This window comes from Neofelis nebulosa, chromosome 17 (assembly GCF_028018385.1).
Source record: "Neofelis nebulosa isolate mNeoNeb1 chromosome 17, mNeoNeb1.pri, whole genome shotgun sequence".
Lineage (NCBI taxonomy): Eukaryota > Metazoa > Chordata > Mammalia > Carnivora > Felidae > Neofelis > Neofelis nebulosa.
Window position 1 is genome coordinate 52,185,500 of NC_080798.1, and position 18,683 is coordinate 52,204,182.

At 48.2% G+C, this 18,683-nt stretch overlaps 1 protein-coding gene across 1 annotated transcript; it reads left to right on the forward strand.

The window, feature by feature from the left end:
* The first annotated feature begins 2,395 nt into the window (after positions 1-2,395).
* On the forward strand, positions 2,396-17,047 carry NUDT7 (nudix hydrolase 7). The gene is made up of 4 exons (XM_058707103.1): positions 2,396-2,493; positions 4,697-4,850; positions 10,419-10,577; positions 16,134-17,047. Exons 1-4 carry the CDS (start codon positions 2,459-2,461, stop codon positions 16,500-16,502), a joined length of 717 nt encoding a protein of 238 aa, XP_058563086.1. The 5' UTR covers positions 2,396-2,458; the 3' UTR covers positions 16,503-17,047.
* The last annotated feature ends 1,636 nt before the right edge of the window (positions 17,048-18,683 follow it).

Below are 18,683 nucleotides of genomic sequence, written 5' to 3' on the forward strand. Positions count from 1 at the left end.
AGTGAGGAAATAACTCTCTGTGGAGATAACTCTCTGTTGTGTGGTTGCTCAAAGGATTAAGTTCACACTAATGTGGGTGAAGGTGCCATTAACATTATCATTTGGATGCCAACAAGCTTTTAGTTTGGGCTCTCAGCCTTGCCAGGACTGGCAAGGTGAACATCTGAGTTCAGTGGTTTTAAAAGTCTTAAGAAGTATGGCTCAACTGTCCCACGACTGAGGGCCACACAGTGATATTTCATGGGCTCTAGACAATTTTGGTTTCATGGACCCCTTCCTGCATGAAATAATAATAACATATTTTATGACTGCACTGATATAAAGAGGGATATAACCCAGGCTGGACTGATTATTACATATTGGTTATTATTGTATCCATCTTTTTTCTTCTGATTTTAAAATAATTTAAAGGGGCACCTGGGTGGCTCAGTCGGTTAAGCATCCGACTCCGGCTCAGGTCATGATCTCACAGTTCATGAGTTCAAGCCCTGCGTCAGGCTCTGGGCTGACAGCTCAGAGCCTGGAGGCTGCTTCGGGTTCGGTGTCTCCCTCTCTCTCTACTCCTTACCTGTTCACACTCTGTCTCTCTCTCTCTCTCTCTCTCTCAAAAATAAACATTAAAAAAACTAATTTTGAAGAAATTAAAACTGGAACATTTTTGTGAGGCCCCAAAGTTACTGTGTACCTCCTGGGCCGCCAGTCTTTGAAGTCTGATGTCTTACGAGTGTCAGCTCAAAGCAGGCTCCCTGCCACTCGCTCTTCTCCAGCCACTTCTGGGGTCTCTGTACAAACTTAGTCTTCTTCCTGGAACCCTCTCCCCTTATTTACTTTCCAAACATACCTTAGAGCAGTGGCTCTCTGAATATCCCACTCTCCTTACAGCCCAGATTGCTGGGCCTTACCCCCAGCTTCTGATGCAGGAGCTCTGGGGGGAACCCAAGAATCTACTTTTTTTTTTCATTTATTTTTTTAACGTTTATTTATTTTTGAGAGAGAGAGAGAGAGAGAGAGAGAGAGAGAGAAAATGAATGAGTGGGGAGGGGCAGAGAGAGAGGGAGACACAGAATCTGAAGCAGGCTCCAGGCTCTGAGCTGTCAGCACAGAGCCCAAAGCCATTCTTGAACCCACCAACCGTGAGGGCAGGACCCGAGGCTAAGTCCAATACTTAACAGACTGAGCCACGCAGGCACCCCCAGAATATACATTTTTAATAGCGCCCAGGTGATGCCCATGCTCTGGTCCCAGGACCACACATGGAGCACAGCTGCTCTAGAGGACGGCGGGTGTCCATTCTCTCTGGTGAGCCTTCTCTGACCTGGTTCACTCGCGTTTCTCCCTCATATGCTCTCCAAGGACAAAGGCATCTGCTTTATCTATGAAATGGTTTGATCCACGTTTTTCTCATGCACTTGTCTGCAGGCTGGCTCCATGCGTCTTTTTGCTGGCTATGCGATCTGCCCAAGCACATAGTAGGTGCTCAGTAAACATTTGTAGACTGCTGTTCAGAGAAGTTGAACCAACTTAACCTCCTAGCAACAGTGAATGTGGTTTCAGAATCCTTTTAAATCACCTGCACTGCATTTTCCCCCTTCAACCTCAGAATTCTCATAGGCTCCCCATTCTTGTGGAAGAGTAAGGAGCTTGCAAACTGGTGCAGCCGCTCTGGAAAACAGTGTGGAGGGTCCTTAAAAAATTAAAAGTAGATCTGCCCTATGACCCAGCAATAGCACTGCTAGGAATTTACCCAAGGGATACAGGAGTGCTGGTGCATAGGGGCACTTGGACCCCAATGTTTATTTACAGCAGCACTTTCAACAATAGCTAAATTATGGAAAGAGCCTAAATGTCCATCAACTGATGAATGGATAAAGAAGATGTGGTTTATATATACAATGGAATACTATTTGGCAAAGAGAAAGAATGAAATCTGGCCATTTGCAGCAACGTGGATGGAACTGGAAGGTATTATGCTAAGTGAAATAAGTCAGTCAGAGAAAGACAGATACCATATGTTTTCACTTATGTGGATCTTGAGAAACTTGACAAGACCATGGGGGAAGGAAAGGGGGGAAAAGTTACAAACAGAGAAGGAGGGAGGCAAACCATAAGAGACTCTTAAATACTGAGAACAAACTGAGAGTTGATGGGGGGTGAGGGAGAGAGGAAAGTGGGTGATGGGCGCTGAGGAGGGCACCTGTTGGGATGAGCTCTGGGTGTTGTATGGAAACCAATTTGACCATGAAATATATTAAAAAAAAAAAAAAAAAAAAAAAGGAGCTGGGCGGAAACTGCTTTAGCGAGTCCCTTTACGGCCTGGCCCTACGCCCCGCCCCACCCCGCCCCCTAAGGCCATAGGCCCCGCCTCTCTCCCCGCCCCAGGTCGCGGCTGCTCTGCGCATGCCCACTCGGCAGAGCGCGAGCTAGGAGTTGCGGTGGGGAAACAAACTTTGCCCCGGAGATGTCTCCAGTTCGTCCTTCCCCGGAGCCTGTCAGGTAAAGTCCCCCGGTCCCTGGCACTCCGAGCAGGGCCCGGCCGGCCCCGAACGCGGCGCCGGGGCCGTTCGGCCGGGACTTTTCTTGCCGCGCCCATCTACCCACCTGCGGAGCCCGCGCTCGGTGCGCTCGCCTCCCCGGCCGCCCGCGGGGCCGCGGGGCCTCTGCACCCATGGGCTCACACCCGGCCCCGCAGGGTCGCACCCCTTTCTCCTGCCCAGCCGCCTTTCCTCTTCAGCTTAGGGCTTCTCCGGAGTTCCATCCCAGAAACCAGGAGCCCGCACCAGGCAGCTCCGGGTTCAAGGCCGCGGTGGCCACCTCCAGGGTCTGGCAGTTACCTAACCTCTCTGAGCCTGGGCGGGACCCAGTCCTAACCACGCCGGGGCTGTTGTGAGGACAGAAAGAGAAAAGCGTGGAATGCGTGGGACGAGCCCTTGCTCAGAACCGGGTGGCTGCTACGGTGGTGTTTTTTTGGTGGTTATTCCAGCCAGCCCCTAATGTGGACACACACGTTTTTGCAGTTTTGCTTCTGCTGGTCCCTCTGATCGGTTCTGGGGCCTCTTAAAAAGCCACAGTCGGTGGGTCCAGGGCACACTCTGGCGGGCCAGTTTTCTGGACGTGGGCCTGTGTGCATGGGGTACACCCAGGAGTCCCCTCCAGTGCCCACTTGCTGTGGTTCTGAAAGGCCTTTGGTCGTTTTTGAAATCCACTGCTGGCACCCAGCCAGCTTTAGTGAGCATCCTGCCATGAAGAAAGAGGCAAAAAAAAAGCAAACACCTTCCCCAAACAACTTGCCCACCTAATGCCGGAGACATTTATGACAGCAGTCACTACTCACTGGGCACCAGCAGAGTGCCAGTCACAGTGTGCGAACGATGTCATGACGTGTTTACAGATACCTTCAAGCAGGTCACAGATAAGGAAAGCAAGGCCTGGAGAGGTCCTTCCTAAACACTTTACAAGCAGTTCTGGCCCCCCTTAAATATCTGACTTCGCCCACTCTGCAAAATTGCCTTTCCCAGAGAAAAATTAAAACCAAACTGTTAGTTTCTAGGGCTGCCGTAACAAAGTATCACAAACTTGATGGCGTAAAACAACAGAAATTCATTCTGCCATAGTCCTGAAGCCCAGACGTCTGAATTTCCTGCCTGTTGCAGCTTCCGATGGATCTTGATGTTCCTTGGCTTGTGGCCACATCACTCTAATCTCTGCCTCTGTCTTCACATTAGCTTCTTCTGTGTGTGTGTGTGTGTGTGTGTGTGTGTGTGTGTGTGTGTGTTTCTGTGTCCTCTCTTCTTATGAGTATGCCAATCATTGGATGTAGGGCCCACCCTACATCCGGGATGATTTCATCTTAAGACTCGTGATTCCACCTGCAAAGACACTGCTTGCAAATAAAGTTGCGTTCTGAGCCTTCTGGGTGACATGAATTTGGGGGGGGACACTATTTAAGCTACTACACAAACCAGCAACAAAATACACCAGTCAAAAAGACCAGAACATTCAAAGTCATGAATTCGGGGCACCAAATGTGGTTACAAATCCAAATACTTGCATATTGTCAGGTAATGGCTCTCAAAGGGGGTTCCTCTGGTCCACAGTATCAGCATCATGGTTGCTTGGGAGTTGGATGCTAAGTTCCAGGCCCCACCCCAAACTTACCGAGTCACGCTTTAGGGGTGGGCCTAGCAATCTGTGTTGTAACACGTTGAATCTGTTGTCACTAGATTTTTGGGACCTTTAAGGCAATTGAAGACATAAGGGTTTTTAACCCTTTTTGAAAAACTTTATAAGGCAATTGAAGACATAAGGGTTTGATAACATAAGGATCAGGCTAAGAGAGTTCTAACTTAACGACAGCGACCTGTTTACCAAACCTGTCTTACTGGAGTATTATCAAGGATTGCAACATTTAACTGTTGCAGTTTTGAAAGAATCTTTTACCATAATTTCTACTTAATTTCCAAAGTGAAACCATGCACTAAACTGTATTCTTAGCCTTTTTTTTTTTTTTGCTCATTTTATCTTGCCAACAGTCATGCAATTGGGGTGAGAGTATTATTCCTGCCATGTTATCGACAAATACAGTGAGAGTCAGCCCTGGTAAGCTCCGAGATGCACAACACAACAGAAACATAGGCAGGACTGGGAGCTTTTTCCCACAACTCTGGTTACTGAAGTGTTTTGTTTGTTTCCATTTCAGAAACCGTCTGATAGATGATGCGAAGGCCCGCTTAAAAGAGCATGATGCCGGGACCAGATATTCTCATTTGTCGTATGACAAATACTCCGTCCTTTTACCGTTGCTGGTGAAAGAAGGAAAACTCCATTTGTTGTTCACCCTCCGGTCGGAGAAGGTAGGTGACAGAAAGGTCCCTGCCATTAAAGTTCCAGGACCTTCGAAAACCCCACCAAAATCCGTCACTTGCACGCATTTCGAGGCCACAGGTTCTCAAATGGACTTTGAAGATTGTGATGTTCAGGGGGACAAGAAGCCGCAGGGTAGCATGGCAGTTTTTGGAGAAGTTTTAGAAAGAAAAATAAGTAATTAGCAAGTAATTTGAAATATGTTTAGGTCAGGGTTTCTTAACCTTGGCTGTATTGGATGGCATCTGGGCTGGATAATTCTTTGTTGTAGGAGCTGTTCTGTGCACTGCGAGATGTTTAACATCATCCCTGGGTTTTACCCGCTAGATGCCAGTAATAGACACACACACACACACACCCACACACACCCCTATGTGACAACCACAGGTGTCTCCAGACGTCCCTGCCCTGGCAGGGTTGGGGGCCACAACTGCCACTCCCACTAGCAAATTCTTGACCACAGAAATGCACAGCCTGGGCCCTGAAGCTGGCTGCCCGCGTTTGAACGCAGGCTCTCTCCTGGCCTGCTGTGTGACTTTGGTTTAGTTACTTACCCTCTCTGTGCTACAGTCTCTTTACTTGCAAAATGAGGACAAATCACTAGTACTTGCTTTGTGGGGCTACCCACGAAGGATTTCCCAGGGAAACAAACACAGAGCACCTAAACCCACCTCTTACTTGGCAGGGACTCGGTAAGTTTCAGCCGCCACCATTGTTACTGTTCGCACACACGGCCTGGGCTTTTAAGATAAACTGTTGTACTTTAAAGAGGTGTTGGGCTGAGAATGGAGTTGCCATGGGTACACCCCCTGGATACAGTCATTCTCCTTTGCTGTTGGGGTACTTCTTTTTTTTTTTTTTTTTTTTTTTTTAATTTTTTTTTTCAACGTTTTTTATTTATTTTTGGGACAGAGAGAGACAGAGCATGAACGGGGGAGGGGCAGAGAGAGAGAGGGAGACACAGAATCGGAAACAGGCTCCAGGCTCTGAGCCATCAGCTCAGAGCCTGACGCGGGGCTCGAACTCACGGACCGCGAGATCGTGACCTGGCTGAAGTCGGACGCTTAACCGACTGCGCCACCCAGGCGCCCCATTTCTTTTTTTTTTTTTTAACGTTTATTTATTATTCAGAGACAGAGCATGAGCATGAGCATGGGGGGGCGGGGCGGTGCGGGCAGAGAGAGGAGGAGACACAGAATCCAAAACATGCTCCAGGCTCTGAGCTGTCAGCACAGAGCCCAATGCGGGGCTCGAACCCACAAACCGCGAGATCATGACCTGAGCCGGAGTCAGATGCCTAACCGACTGAGCCACCCAGGCGTCCCTCTATTGGGGTACTTCTGAGGTAAAATTGGGGAAGCAATAACTTCAGAGTTATCCAAGTACAAAAATGAAAATGGGCCATGATAGCCATGGCTTTCTAAGCAGGACAATGAACAGTATCCCCTCAGGGGGACAAAGAAAGCTGAGGAATCAGCTGAAGTTTTGTGGGTTTGGGATTAGACTCGTATGGATTCTTCTTCTTCTTCTTCTTCTTCTTCTTCTTCTTCTTCTTTTTTTTTTTTTAGTTTTATTTCTTTAAGTCATCTCTACACCCAGTGTGGGGCTGGAACTCATGACCCCGAGATCAAGAGTCGTGGGCTCTTCCTGACTGAGGCAGCCAGGCGCCCCTAGACTCGTGTGGGTTTTTTTTGGATCTGGGTCAGGCAACGATCACATCAACACAGGAGGTAGTGAAAATCTAGGTTCCAACAGGAGAAACCTAACTGGAAACCAGGGGACTGGGTCTGTTCTCATTTCTGCCAAAGAGCAAAGAAGCACTTCAATATATTTTTTGAACAAGGAGACAAACTAGTGTGGAAAATCGAGGCAAGACCGAAATGGATCTCCAAGTTCTGTATCACCCAGACAGCTTTGCCTGTTGATAATTACAGGAGAATCATCTTAGACCATAAACTCTGGTGTGCAATGGTCACATTTCTTTAAAAAAGAATATTGAGGGGCACCTGGGTGGCTCAGTTGGTTGAGTCTCCAACTTAGGCTCAGGTCTTGATCTCGCAGGTCATCGGTTGGAGCCTCGCGTGGGGCTCTGTGCCAACAGCTCAGAGCCTGGAGCCTGCCTCAGATTCTGTGTCTCCCTCTCTCTCTGCCCCTCCCCCACTCACTCCCTCTCTCTTTCTCTCTCAAAATTAAATAAACATTAAAAAATTTAAAAAAATAAAGAAGAAAATTTAAGTCTAATTAGATCCGACTATATCCTATCTGGCTCTGGAGGGCAAGGAATTTCCCTCCCAGGCATTACTGGAGCTGCACCCCTCCCTGGAGTCATGCAAGCAAAGGCTGATGGGTTTCCCACCAGCAAATGGGGAGGGGGTGCCTGCCTCAATCCCTCCTGTTTCCGTGTGGGCTCCCGTCCTAGCTCCGGAACCTACAGCAAAGTTCTTCATCTCTGTGAGCCTCAGTTTTCTATTCTCAAAATAGGACTGAAAACAGTGCGTAATGTTTGGAGGGTAAAGAAGCTCTCCCTCTCCCTCTTCTCTCCCCTGTTCTGTCCCCCTCTCTCCTTGCCTCCCTCTGTCCCCAGCTCTCAGGGCTTGAAACAGACAAAAGGAAAGGCAACAACAAAACGTGGACTGAAGTTCTAGGAAATCAGCCTGCAACCTCATTTGCCTTCTGAAGAGAATTCCACAAGGTTTTATTTAAGAAAAAATGTTATGCTGTTAAAAAGAAAGATGGGGTGCCTGGGTGGCTCAGTCGGTTAAGCGTCCGGCTTTGGCTCAGATCGTGATCTCGCTATTCATGGGTGTGAGCCCCACCTCGGGCTCTGTGCTGACAGCTTGGAGCCTGGAGCCTGTTTCAGATCCTGTGTCTCCCTCTCTCTCTGCCCCTCCCCGGCTCCCACTCTGTCTGTCTCTCTCCAAAATAAATAGACATTAAAACATTAAAAAAAAAAAGAAAGAAAGATGGAAACCTTGCGTATTTGATAGGGGCCTTTTTGGTGCTGACAGTCTGTGAATAATCATTTTTGTGAATGTGTCTGTTCCTTGAAAACAGCATAGCATTTTCTTAGGAGTATTCAGAATAACCCATTACATCAGGTCAGTATTTCTGTCAAAGCCGATGATTCCCTGTAAGTGCCTTCTGCCAGTATCGCTTTGATGCTGAATGAGCTAACAGAATGGAGGACTTCTTTCAGAGGTGATCTTACAGGACGTCTCTTTCTTGGGCGAGTGGGTGGTCATCGTCAAGACGGTAGAAACATATTCCTCAACCTTGTTTTCACCAACTCATAACCCTGATACGAAGATGTGTGCGATTTCTGTGTACTATGGCAATTCCTGCATTGTTATTGATTTGTTAGCAGAGAAGAACTTTAAAATGTTTCCTTTTGCTTTTTAAAAAGCTTGCTCAAATAGGACTTTCAATTCTGGAATGCTGCAGAATTGATAAGGGCATCTGGCTTGTTCTTACACAGATATATTGGCCCTGGGGCTAAAAATGCCAACAGGACCTTTTGATTTAGCTTCTAAACATCATGAACTGACCTTGCAAGTTGATGTTAACAAATATTTCACATGGGCCAGGCCCTGTGCCATGACATTCAGCCGCTAGCTCCTGTGACTGGCCCTGTGACCTTGGGAGGTACCTGACCCTGGGAGGTATGTGGAGGACGTTACCTCCCCCCACCCCCCACCCCCATGGTGCCCTGTTGAGAAGAGGCCCACCCGGGACTCTTGCTGACCCTGAGGCCTCCTCGACAGTTGAGTAGAGAGAGGATGGTGGGCACTGGGCGGGAGTGAGTGTCCACGAAGTTGAGGTCACATTTGCTGAGGAGTTTGGTCCTGCACGAGGGGATGTGCTTCCCCACCTCTGGCCAAGATAAGAGAGAAGTCATAACAAGACAGAGACAAGAGAAAGGGAGGATGCTACACACGGAGCCACAGTTCTGAAGTCAGGAAGGCATGGGATCAAGGATGGAGGTGAAAGGGGCGGTGCAGGGAGAAGGGACTCCTGTCCCTCCACGTGCATGTGCAGAGGGACGCAGAGGCACCCCCACTTGTCACCGCTAATGGCTCAGGTGGCCACAGTTCCTGTGTTTTAGCAAGCCCTTAATTAATGCTGGTATGCTGGTTAAGAGCCGGGATGGAGAAGTGAACACTCCACTGCGTACCTTGCATGACCCTGGTCGTGTTATTTAACCTCTCTGAGCTTAATTCCCTTGCCAAAAAGCGGAAGTGATAATAGAATAGTAGCTTATATATCCACAAATGGATGGAGAGATAACTTGTGGGAGCACCTGGCTGGCCTCGTTAGTTGAGCATCCAACTCTCAGTTTTGGCTCAGGTCATGATCCCAGGGTCATGGGATCAAGCCCCATGTCAGGCTCCATGCTGTGTGTGGACCCTGCTTAAGAGTCTCTCTCTCTCTGTCTCTCTCTCTCTCTCTCTCTCTCTCTATCTCTCCCCCTCCCTCCCTCCCCCTCTCTCCCTTTCTCCCTCTCCCTTCCTGTCCCTTCCTTTCCCTTCCTCTCCCTCTCCCCCTCTCCCTCTGCCCCTGTCTCCCACTTGTGCTCTCTCTCTAAAATAAAAAAAAAAAAAACATTTTGGAAAAGATAACAAATTGTGATATATACATACAGTGGAATACCGTTCTGTCATGAAAAGGAAAAAGTACTGATAGGCCGTGGTACAACACAGAAGAGGGTGAAAACCTCACTCCAGTGTAATGTATATCTAATTGTTGAATCACGACATTGTACACCTGCAACTAATTTAATATTATATGTCAACTGTACTTCAGTTGAAAACTTAAAGATTAAAAAAATTTTTAAATATTATGCTAAGTCAAAGAAACCAGACACGAAAGGTCACATGTCATATGATTGCATGTATATGAAATAACCTGGGGTAGGTAAATCCCTAGAGACAGAAAGGAGGGGCGGGGTAGGGAGGGGTGGGGAGCAGCTGCTTAGTGAGTACAGGGTCTCCCTCTGGGATGAAAATATTCCGGAACCAGAGAGTGGCAGTGCTCACACCCCACTGTGAATGTATTAGATGTCACTGAATGATTCGCTTTAAAATGGTTCATTTCATGTTATGTGAATTTCATCTCAATTAAAAAAAAAAATGCTTTAAAAAAAAAATAACACCATGTGGAGCCGATCTGAGGGCTCCTGTGAAGCCACGTGCCCAGAACATGGTGGGACTCAGTAAAGCTTATCTGCTGATCACAGTGCCCTTTTTATTACCCCTCCTGCTTTTCTTCCCCCGTCCATGTAAATCTGTATCTTCTGGGCAGATACAGATTTTTCTGAGAACGATTACAAGTAAAGGGAGTTCGCAGAGTTCATTTTTTAAAAGGATTCAAGTAAAAACTTTTTTTTTTTTTTTTTTTTTTTTTTTTTTTCTGTGGTGGGGCAGTCTTCTTTTCGCTTACTTCCACCATGGTGGTGGGACTGGTCTGTGACACAACATAGAAGTTCGGTAAATCCTTGCTGAGTGAGTGAACGGTGCCTGAGTGGGAATCCCGCATTGCGACTCTGCCCTTTCAATTCCCAGCTACGCAGGTCTCCTGGAGAAGTTTGCTTTCCTGGAGGCAAGTGTGAACCCACAGATGTGGATGATGTGGCCACGGCTGTCCGGGAAGCCCAGGAGGAAGTGGGGCTGTGCCCCCATCAGGTGGAGGTCGTCTGCCGCCTGGTGCCGTATCTGCTTGAGGTAAGTGTCGGGGTGGATCTGGGTGGCTCGGACTCAGAGCACCCAGCGGATCCACTGTCTCAGCATTCCACGCGCGGCCAACCGTGACCCTCGACAGCGCCTCACAAAGAGTCAAGAGCCTGGTTCTCATGCGGACTTTGCCCCTCGTGAACTCAGTGGCCTTGGGCAAAGCTCCATTGCCCATCTGGGCCTCTTTGACCATCCAGAAATGAACGGGTCGAACTGCATCAGTGGGTCTCAAAATGGTTTCTGTGGAACCCTGTTCACAGAACAGAGTTCTTTCCTTAGCATTCGGTTTCCATTTACTTTGCACCGGTCAGCATTTCTTTTGAGAATTCTGTTGAAAAACCACCACACACGTGAGCATGCTGTATACCAAATTTTCACCCCTTGGAAGCCACCAGTGCATCACCTTTGTCCTAAATATGCTCAGTTTTATTATTTATTTACTTTTTTTTTAAAATTATTGTTTATTTATTTTGAGACAGAGTGCAAATGGGGTGGGGCAGAGAGAGAGGGGGAGAGAGAGAGAGAGAGAGAGAGAGAGAGAGAGAGAGAGACCGACCCAGACTCTGAAGCAGGCTCCAGGCCCCAGGCTGTCAGCGCAGAGCCTGACGTGGGGCTCGAACCCACAAGCTGTGAGATCATGATCTGAGCCGAAGTCAGATGCTCAACCAATTGAGCGACCCAGGCACCCCTAAATATACTCATTTTGATACATTCCATGGAATCAGGCTTCTTTTCCATATATTCATTGAGTAGTACCCTGAGATCGCCAGGCAAGCTGTTCAAAAACTATTACTATTTGTGACTACATTTCTGTACGAGTCAGGATTTCTTGAGTAGTATACACCAAAAACCCATAAATGCAGCAAAATGAATTCTGGAGCTGATCTAGCCTGATCTTATTTCATATGAACTTACAACTATTTACTAATTGACTTTAGAAGGAGTAAACGTAAATTTGTATTTGGATACCAGCATTATTTTAAAGTTTATTTATTTTTGAGACAGAGAGAGACAGAGCATGAACAGGGGAGGGGCAGAGAGAGAGGGAGACACAGAATCTGAAACAGGCTGCAGGCTCTGAGCGGTCAGCACAGAGCCCGACGCGGGGCTCGAACTCACGGGCCATGAGGTTATGACCTGAGCCGAAGTTGGACGCTTAACCGACCAAGCCACCCAGGCACCCCGATACCAGCATTATTTTATCGCTTTAAAATTTTTAACGTAAACTTGCAATGTCAGAATAGTTGCAGATTTGCAGAAAAGTTGCAAAGATACTATGAAGAGTCCTCATAATCCCGCCCCCACTTCATCTCATTGTTAACATCTTGCATCCCTGATTCTATTTGTCACAACTAAGAAAGCAACGTTATTACATTGCTGTTACCTAAATTCCACATTTTATTTGCCTTTTACCAATTTTTCTACTAATGTCCTCCTTTTCTGCCCTGGATCTCATCTGGGACATCATATTGTATTTGCTTGTCATGTCTCCTTAGTCTCTGCTCTGTGACGAGTTCTCAGACTTTCCTTATTCTCATGACCTTGACAGTTGTTTTTTTTTTTTTTTTTTTAATATTTACTTTTGAGAGAGAGAGAGACAGAGTGTGAGTGAGGGAAGGGCAGAGAGAGAGGGAGACAGGATTCCAAGCAGGCTCCAGGCTCAGAGTCATCAGCACAGAGCCCAATGCAGGGCTCAAACTCACAGACTGTGAAATTGTGACCTGAGCTGAAGTCCGACGCTTAACCGACTGAGCCACCCAGGTGCCCCGATCTTGACACTTTCAAGGTGCACTGGTCAAGTATGTTGTAGAATGCCTTTCCATTTGGATTTATCTGATATTTTCCTCGTGGGTAGGCTGGGGTTATGGGCTCGGGGGAAGAATACCACAAAGGTAGTGTGCTCCAACCAGGTATCGGAGGTAGGTGTGAGCTGTATGTTTTATACATTGGGCATTCAGGTAAATTTTTATTTCGGGAGGAGAGTCCCACTCATGCATACAAATCAGAACACCCGTGGGTTAGACCATTCTTTATGTTCCATTTGGCCTCAAGTCTTGGTGGTACAGCCTTGTCACAATCAATGATGCTGAGACATCTATCTTAATCTGGCCCATTTGAAAAACAGAAAGGTCACCACTCAGGGGAGATTGAGTTGAGAAGAAGCTAATGGCCTCTCAAATAAATGCTTCCTAACTAAGAGGGGAAAATGTGGGATTAGGACAAGAAATGTGTCAATTACTTAATTACTTTCTAGGCAGCTCTGTTCTCTCTACAGGGAACCCTTTCCACTTGGCATCTGCAAAATCCCCCAGCACGTTTTGGGGATTTATATTAAAACTCTATTGCCAGATCGAACCGTAATGGTTAAAAGTTGCCCCAGTGAGAGGAACTCCATTTCCAAGGTGCCCGGGAACTACTGAGTTCTGCCCGGAGCGGTGGAATACAACAGTGTTCACAGGAGTGTGTTGGGGCTCAGGAGATTTCTGTGGGCCAGACGCTCCTGGGGCCGGATGTTTCTACAATGACCAGCTCTTGATATAATAATGCCAGTCACATCATCAAGAAATTAGGAGGAACACAGGGCTTTCTGGAAGGGTGTACTGTCTTTGGAAGTGCTGGCGAGGATTGCTTTGTTCTTTGAGCCTTGCAGTTCTTTTAAATGTAGCACAAAAATGCCATGTGTTAAACACTTAGAAGCATAATGTAATTCAGTGCTTCCTACCTAGGGGCGATCTCGTCCCCCAGGGAACGTGGCAATGTCTGGAGATGTTTCTGGGTGTCAGAGCTAGAGCGGGTGCTGTTGGCTTTTTCCCACCCCTGCACTAACCCCCCCCCCGCCCCCCCCCCCCCGCCAAGGCAGGCTGTGGCCCTCTGAGCCCACCCCAGTGGTCTTTTTGTCATACGTGTGTGTACTTCTCTTTGCAAAAGTCTCAGGAGACATTTCTTCTTTTTCTCTGTCTGTGGCCCTTACGTTTCCGTTCACTCCTTCACTTTGCCATCTCTGCAGCTTCAGCTCCTGGAAATGTTTCGGTGCATTCCAGTGGCATGTCTCTTCCTGGGCATGTTTCTAAGAGCATGTGGCTTGGGACAACTGGGTGGCTCAGTCAGATGTCTGATTTCAGCTCAGGTCACCATCTTGCAGTCTGTGAGTTTGAGCCCTGCATCGGGCTCTGTGCTGACAGCTCAGAGCTTGGAGCCTGCTTTGGGTTCTGTGTGCTTTGGGTTCTGTGTCTCCCTCTCTCTGCCCCTCTCCCGCTCATGCTATGTCTCTCTCTTTCTCTCTCAAAAATAAATAAACATTAAAAAAAAAGAGCATGTGGTTTCTTCCAGAGACCCAGAAGCATGCCTTTCCCCTTTCCCACAGCCTAAGCCAGTCTCCACGGGATTCCAGCCCAGCAGGTGGCCGAAATTCAGTCTTTTCTTGGTCCTAGAACGTCCGCCTTGCACCCGCCATCTTTCTTCCTTCCAAGATGGACACCGTGTCTAGGAACTGGGTGTCCAAAGATGCTGCTTCATTTGCTGATTTCCAAAGTCTCTCACTTTTATAAACTTGAACCACATTGAACATGCCTGACTTCCCTTCTGAATCATTCAGTCTCAAACCGTTCTCTCCCTTCGTGGCTTTGATATTTTTCCCCACCAATTTCCTCATGCTTGGACACGCTGGTCCAGGGGCCAGCACTGGCCTCGCTAAGTTGCTCGTTCACACCCGTGCCTGTAATGGTTTGGCCCTTACAGTAAGGATGCATTTGTGTCCCTAGCTCAGCCCTCAGCAAGAGCTTAAGTCCGAGCTGCAGCTGAGAACTCTCCAGAGCGTGTGTAAGCCACGTGCAAGGCTGGTGTGCCACTCGGAGATAGGGTAACATTTGTGTCTTCACCGAACATAAGTGCTCTGCTCTACAGTGTGGGCAGCAGGCCAGGTGAATCCTGGTTCCTGCCAAGTATTAGCCAGCTTTGACCTTGAGCAGGTTTCCTCAGGTCTCTGATTTCCATTGTTAAAGCTTCCTCAAGGTCAGGCTGTCGTGAAGAAGCAGGGAGAGGGTGCTGCAGATGAGACCAGGGCCCCTGAGGCTGCTGTCACGGCATGGTGACAGCAACCACAGATGCACCCTGGACGAACACTCCGGGTTCTTCCAGACCCTTTCTTATCCCTCTTACTGTATGTCTGAAAGCTCACACCCGCAGCTTGCCACCTTCCCCTGCTCACAGAGAGCCTGGAGGGCCCGAGAATTCACGCTGCCAGGCGCCCCTTCGCCGGCGACCGTGCTGAGGGTTGTCAGAGTCCAGCTCCGAGGTGAATGGCCGCAGCCGCCCTTGCCCGGGTTCCTCCCTGCCTCATGCACCTCCTGGGAGCTCCTCCTTCAGAAATCACTTGTATCTGAACGTGTCATGTCTCAGAGCACTTCTGGGGGGCCCGTGACCCGAGAGGCTGAGCATCCACTCGGGGCCAGGTGGTGGTTACTGCTTCGGCCCTGGGGCCACTTCTGACCCCAGATTTTCCTCCCAAAGGACAGCGAAGGCCTGTGCTGCCACCTTCCCCTCCTGGCCCGCACAGTTGACTTTCACCATGAATTCCTTTAATGGTCTGAGTCATCACCGCTCTGAAACATATTTCAGCTCTCGCTCCCCTGAGAAATTTTCCACAGGCCTGTGTATCCTGGTATCCTGGGTCGGTCTCCCAGTGTACCCCTGGCTTCTCCCGGCCGCTTTCTCTCGGGACGCCCCCCAAGAGCTCTAGACTTCTCTCGCTTTCCATTTCAAGGGTACGCAGCTCTTCTCTTCTTACGCAGCTCCTACCTGAACCCGGGCCTCACCCTCCAGGTTCCCGGTGGGGCCTTTCACTTCACAATACTTTGCATTCCTTTGAAAGCAGTTCTGGTTATAAATAGAAATACCCCCTCCCATACATAGACATCTATGTTATGTAAACTGGTTCATATGTGATAAGTATAATTCCCCATTATTGGGTCTATGCCACAGTTGATATGTGCCTGGACTTTGGTATTGATCAGATGGGCACATCCTTGTCTGTACTGATGGGGACAGGTGGTGTCTATCACATTCATTTTAAGGGCCGAGAGTATCCCCTTACACAGATACCCTCCTAACTGACCTACGCTGCACGTCCGTCAGCGGATGAGTGGAAACTTCAGAGCCTGGGGCTAGTGCAGATAATGCCTCGGTCTTGTATCTTGACTCACTGGTAGGACTTTATCATACAGATACGTTTGCGCAAATGCGCTTGCGAGGTCAAAGGGACCACGTTTTTATAGTGTCGCCAGGCCGCCCTTGCCAAAGATGATGCCGGTATGTTCACAAAAGAACATTTTCAGAGTCGTTTCAAAGATACTGCCCATGTATGTCCCCCCCATTTCACGGGGAGCATAAAGTTCATGTCTGGAGCAAATTCCCCCTCCGTCCCTACCCACCTTATGTGATTGGCCGCTCTGGACTGTTCTCTTATTTTCCTAGACGTGGCAGGATTTTAGCGTCTGAAACAATTCCCTCTTCACTTCTTAATTCGTGTGTTTTGTTTTCTGCTTTCAGAGAGATACGCTGATAACCCCCGTTGTAGGATTTATAGACCACAAGTTCCAGGCCCAGCCCAATCCCGATGAGGTGAAGAAGGTGTTCCTGGTGCCTCTGGAATATTTCCTGCATCCGCGGGTCTACCACCAGAGTCACATGACACTGTCTGGCCACGATGTTGTTGTTCACTGCTTTGAGTACAGACATCCGGAAGATGGTGTCACCTACCAGATCAAGGGAATAACGGCGAAACTCGCCCTGTTCGTCGCCTTAATTATTTTGGGGGAAAAACCTACCTTTGACGTTGAATTTAATCTCAGCGATCTAATGTCATCCTCTGAAGAGATCTTCCTGAAGCGGCATAAACGTGCTGCAAGCAAGTTATGATGTGTGAGACGAACATCCAAATAACTAAAAGGATTTGGTGTGTGCTTATCCATAAGGACAACAATGACGCCAGCTGTCGGAAATGGACGGGCACGAGTGTCGTTCCCACAGTATGAAGGTAAAAGATACGTTGCCTTTTTCCCACTTGCCCTCTATTACCCAAAAGAGCAAAACATCCTTCAAAAGTGGAAAAATGTGAGGGGCGCCTGGGGGCTCAGTCGGTGAAGCATCCAACTTCAGCTCAGGTCATGATCTCGTGGTCTATGAGTTCGAGCCCCACGTCAGGCTCTGTGCTGACGGCTCAGAGCCTGGAGCCTGCTTTGGATTCTGTCTCCCTCTCTCTGCTCCTCCCCAGCTTGTGCTCACACACACTGTCTCTCTCTCAAAAATAAATACGCATTAAAAAAAATTTTTTTTTAAGTGGAAAAATGTGTTTATAGTGTTGCGTAATTTCACCCACAGTTTGTTAATAATACATTTTTTAATACTTATAAGAAAAAGTATCTGGCATATAGTAGGTATTTAATAAATATTTGTTGACTATATGACCATGTGGCATTGATCTTATTCTTAGGAGGTAATATATCCCTTTCTGTGTTGTTACATGTGACTAGAAACGTCAAACCACCTGTCAGAATCTAGTCACCTTCTCCTCGCTGGCAGCAGAGTTGAAGCTGAGCTCCGAGCTTCCCAGGAAGAAACAGCATTACCCAGGACCCCTTGTAGTTAAATGTGGCTCCGGAACTTAACCTGAGCCAACGGGATGTGAGTGAAAGTTGACCTTGCAGGCCGTCTCCAATTAAAAAAAAATTTTTTTAATGTTTATTTATTTTTGAGAGATAAGGAGATATAGAGTGTGAGCAGGGAAGGAGCAGAGAGAGAGGGAGACACAGAATCCGAAGCAGGCTCCAGGCTCCGAGCTGTCAGCCCAGAGCCCGACGCGGGGCTCGAACTCACGGACCGCGAGATCATAGCCTGAGCCGAAGTCGGACGCTTAACTCGACTGAGCCACCCGGGTGCCCCTAAGGTCATCCCTGATTTAAAAGATAAGCCAGCTTCCTGGGACTCTAGTTCCCCTTTCCGAGGGCCACAACACGGATTTATCTGCAACCCAGCCTTGACCATACAAATGAGGACAATTCTGGGGGGGGGGGGGGGGCGGCAGACCCCAGAGGTGGCAGGAGTTTGGATCTCTAAATGACTCTCTGTGGCAAAGCAACCTGTCACCCTGCACTGTGACATGAGGGGAGAATTAAAATTCTGTCATTTTTCTGCCACTGTTATCTGGGGTCATTTTGTTAAAGCAGAGCTGTTCCCCTAAGTAATCTACTGTAATACTTGGAAATAGCCGGCTGGATAGTCACCCAAACTGGAAGGACTGCCAGCAGTTAGAAGTTGCAACGATCTGGCGTTGAACGTATGGGTTCTGTGACATGCACAAGATGCCCGGGGGTATTGCCTGGTTTGGCACTCATTATCCAGAGCAACTGAAAAGAAGGAATTTGAGGCCCCTATGTCCACCAATCGAGAGAGAGGATGTTCTCTTGTCTTAAGATGATGAAAGCACAAAACACTGGTCTTGAGCACCAGCCCCAAATCCAAAGGCAAAAAGACAAACGTCCTGAATTGCATGCCTTGAGATCTACCACTTCTTCCATGGGAATCTCCAGACCTCATGCTTCGGAGGCAGCAGGAAATCTCTTTAATCATGGTAACTGTCCTGCACGAGGCCAAGGACACCAGTGTGCAAAGCAAAATGACCTCAAGTCCGTGATGGCAAATTCCCATCTTACTGGCAGTCGCCGGAGGTATAGGAAACCACACCAGTTGTAGGAAGACTCTGGGATAGCTGAAAACAGAATGCCCACGCCAAAGCCACCAATCAGCCACACAACTGCCCATCGCCTCGGAGTTCTTCTTGTCTGCGAGCTGGCAGGGGAAAGATACCCGATCTGGTGCCTCATCCCCAGAAACATTGAAATGGCATAGATCTGGCTCCAACCTTGAAAGCACATGCTGGGTAAGCCTCCCCATTAACATGCAGTAGCTGGCCCTACGTGAACAGGCCCACACTGTTGCCGAACAATTACAGAGGCATTTGCGAACGTGTGTTTACAATCTGACAGCAGTGTAATCACCTGGTAGATTCTTGAGCCCTCTGACCATGCAGAAAGCCGCCTC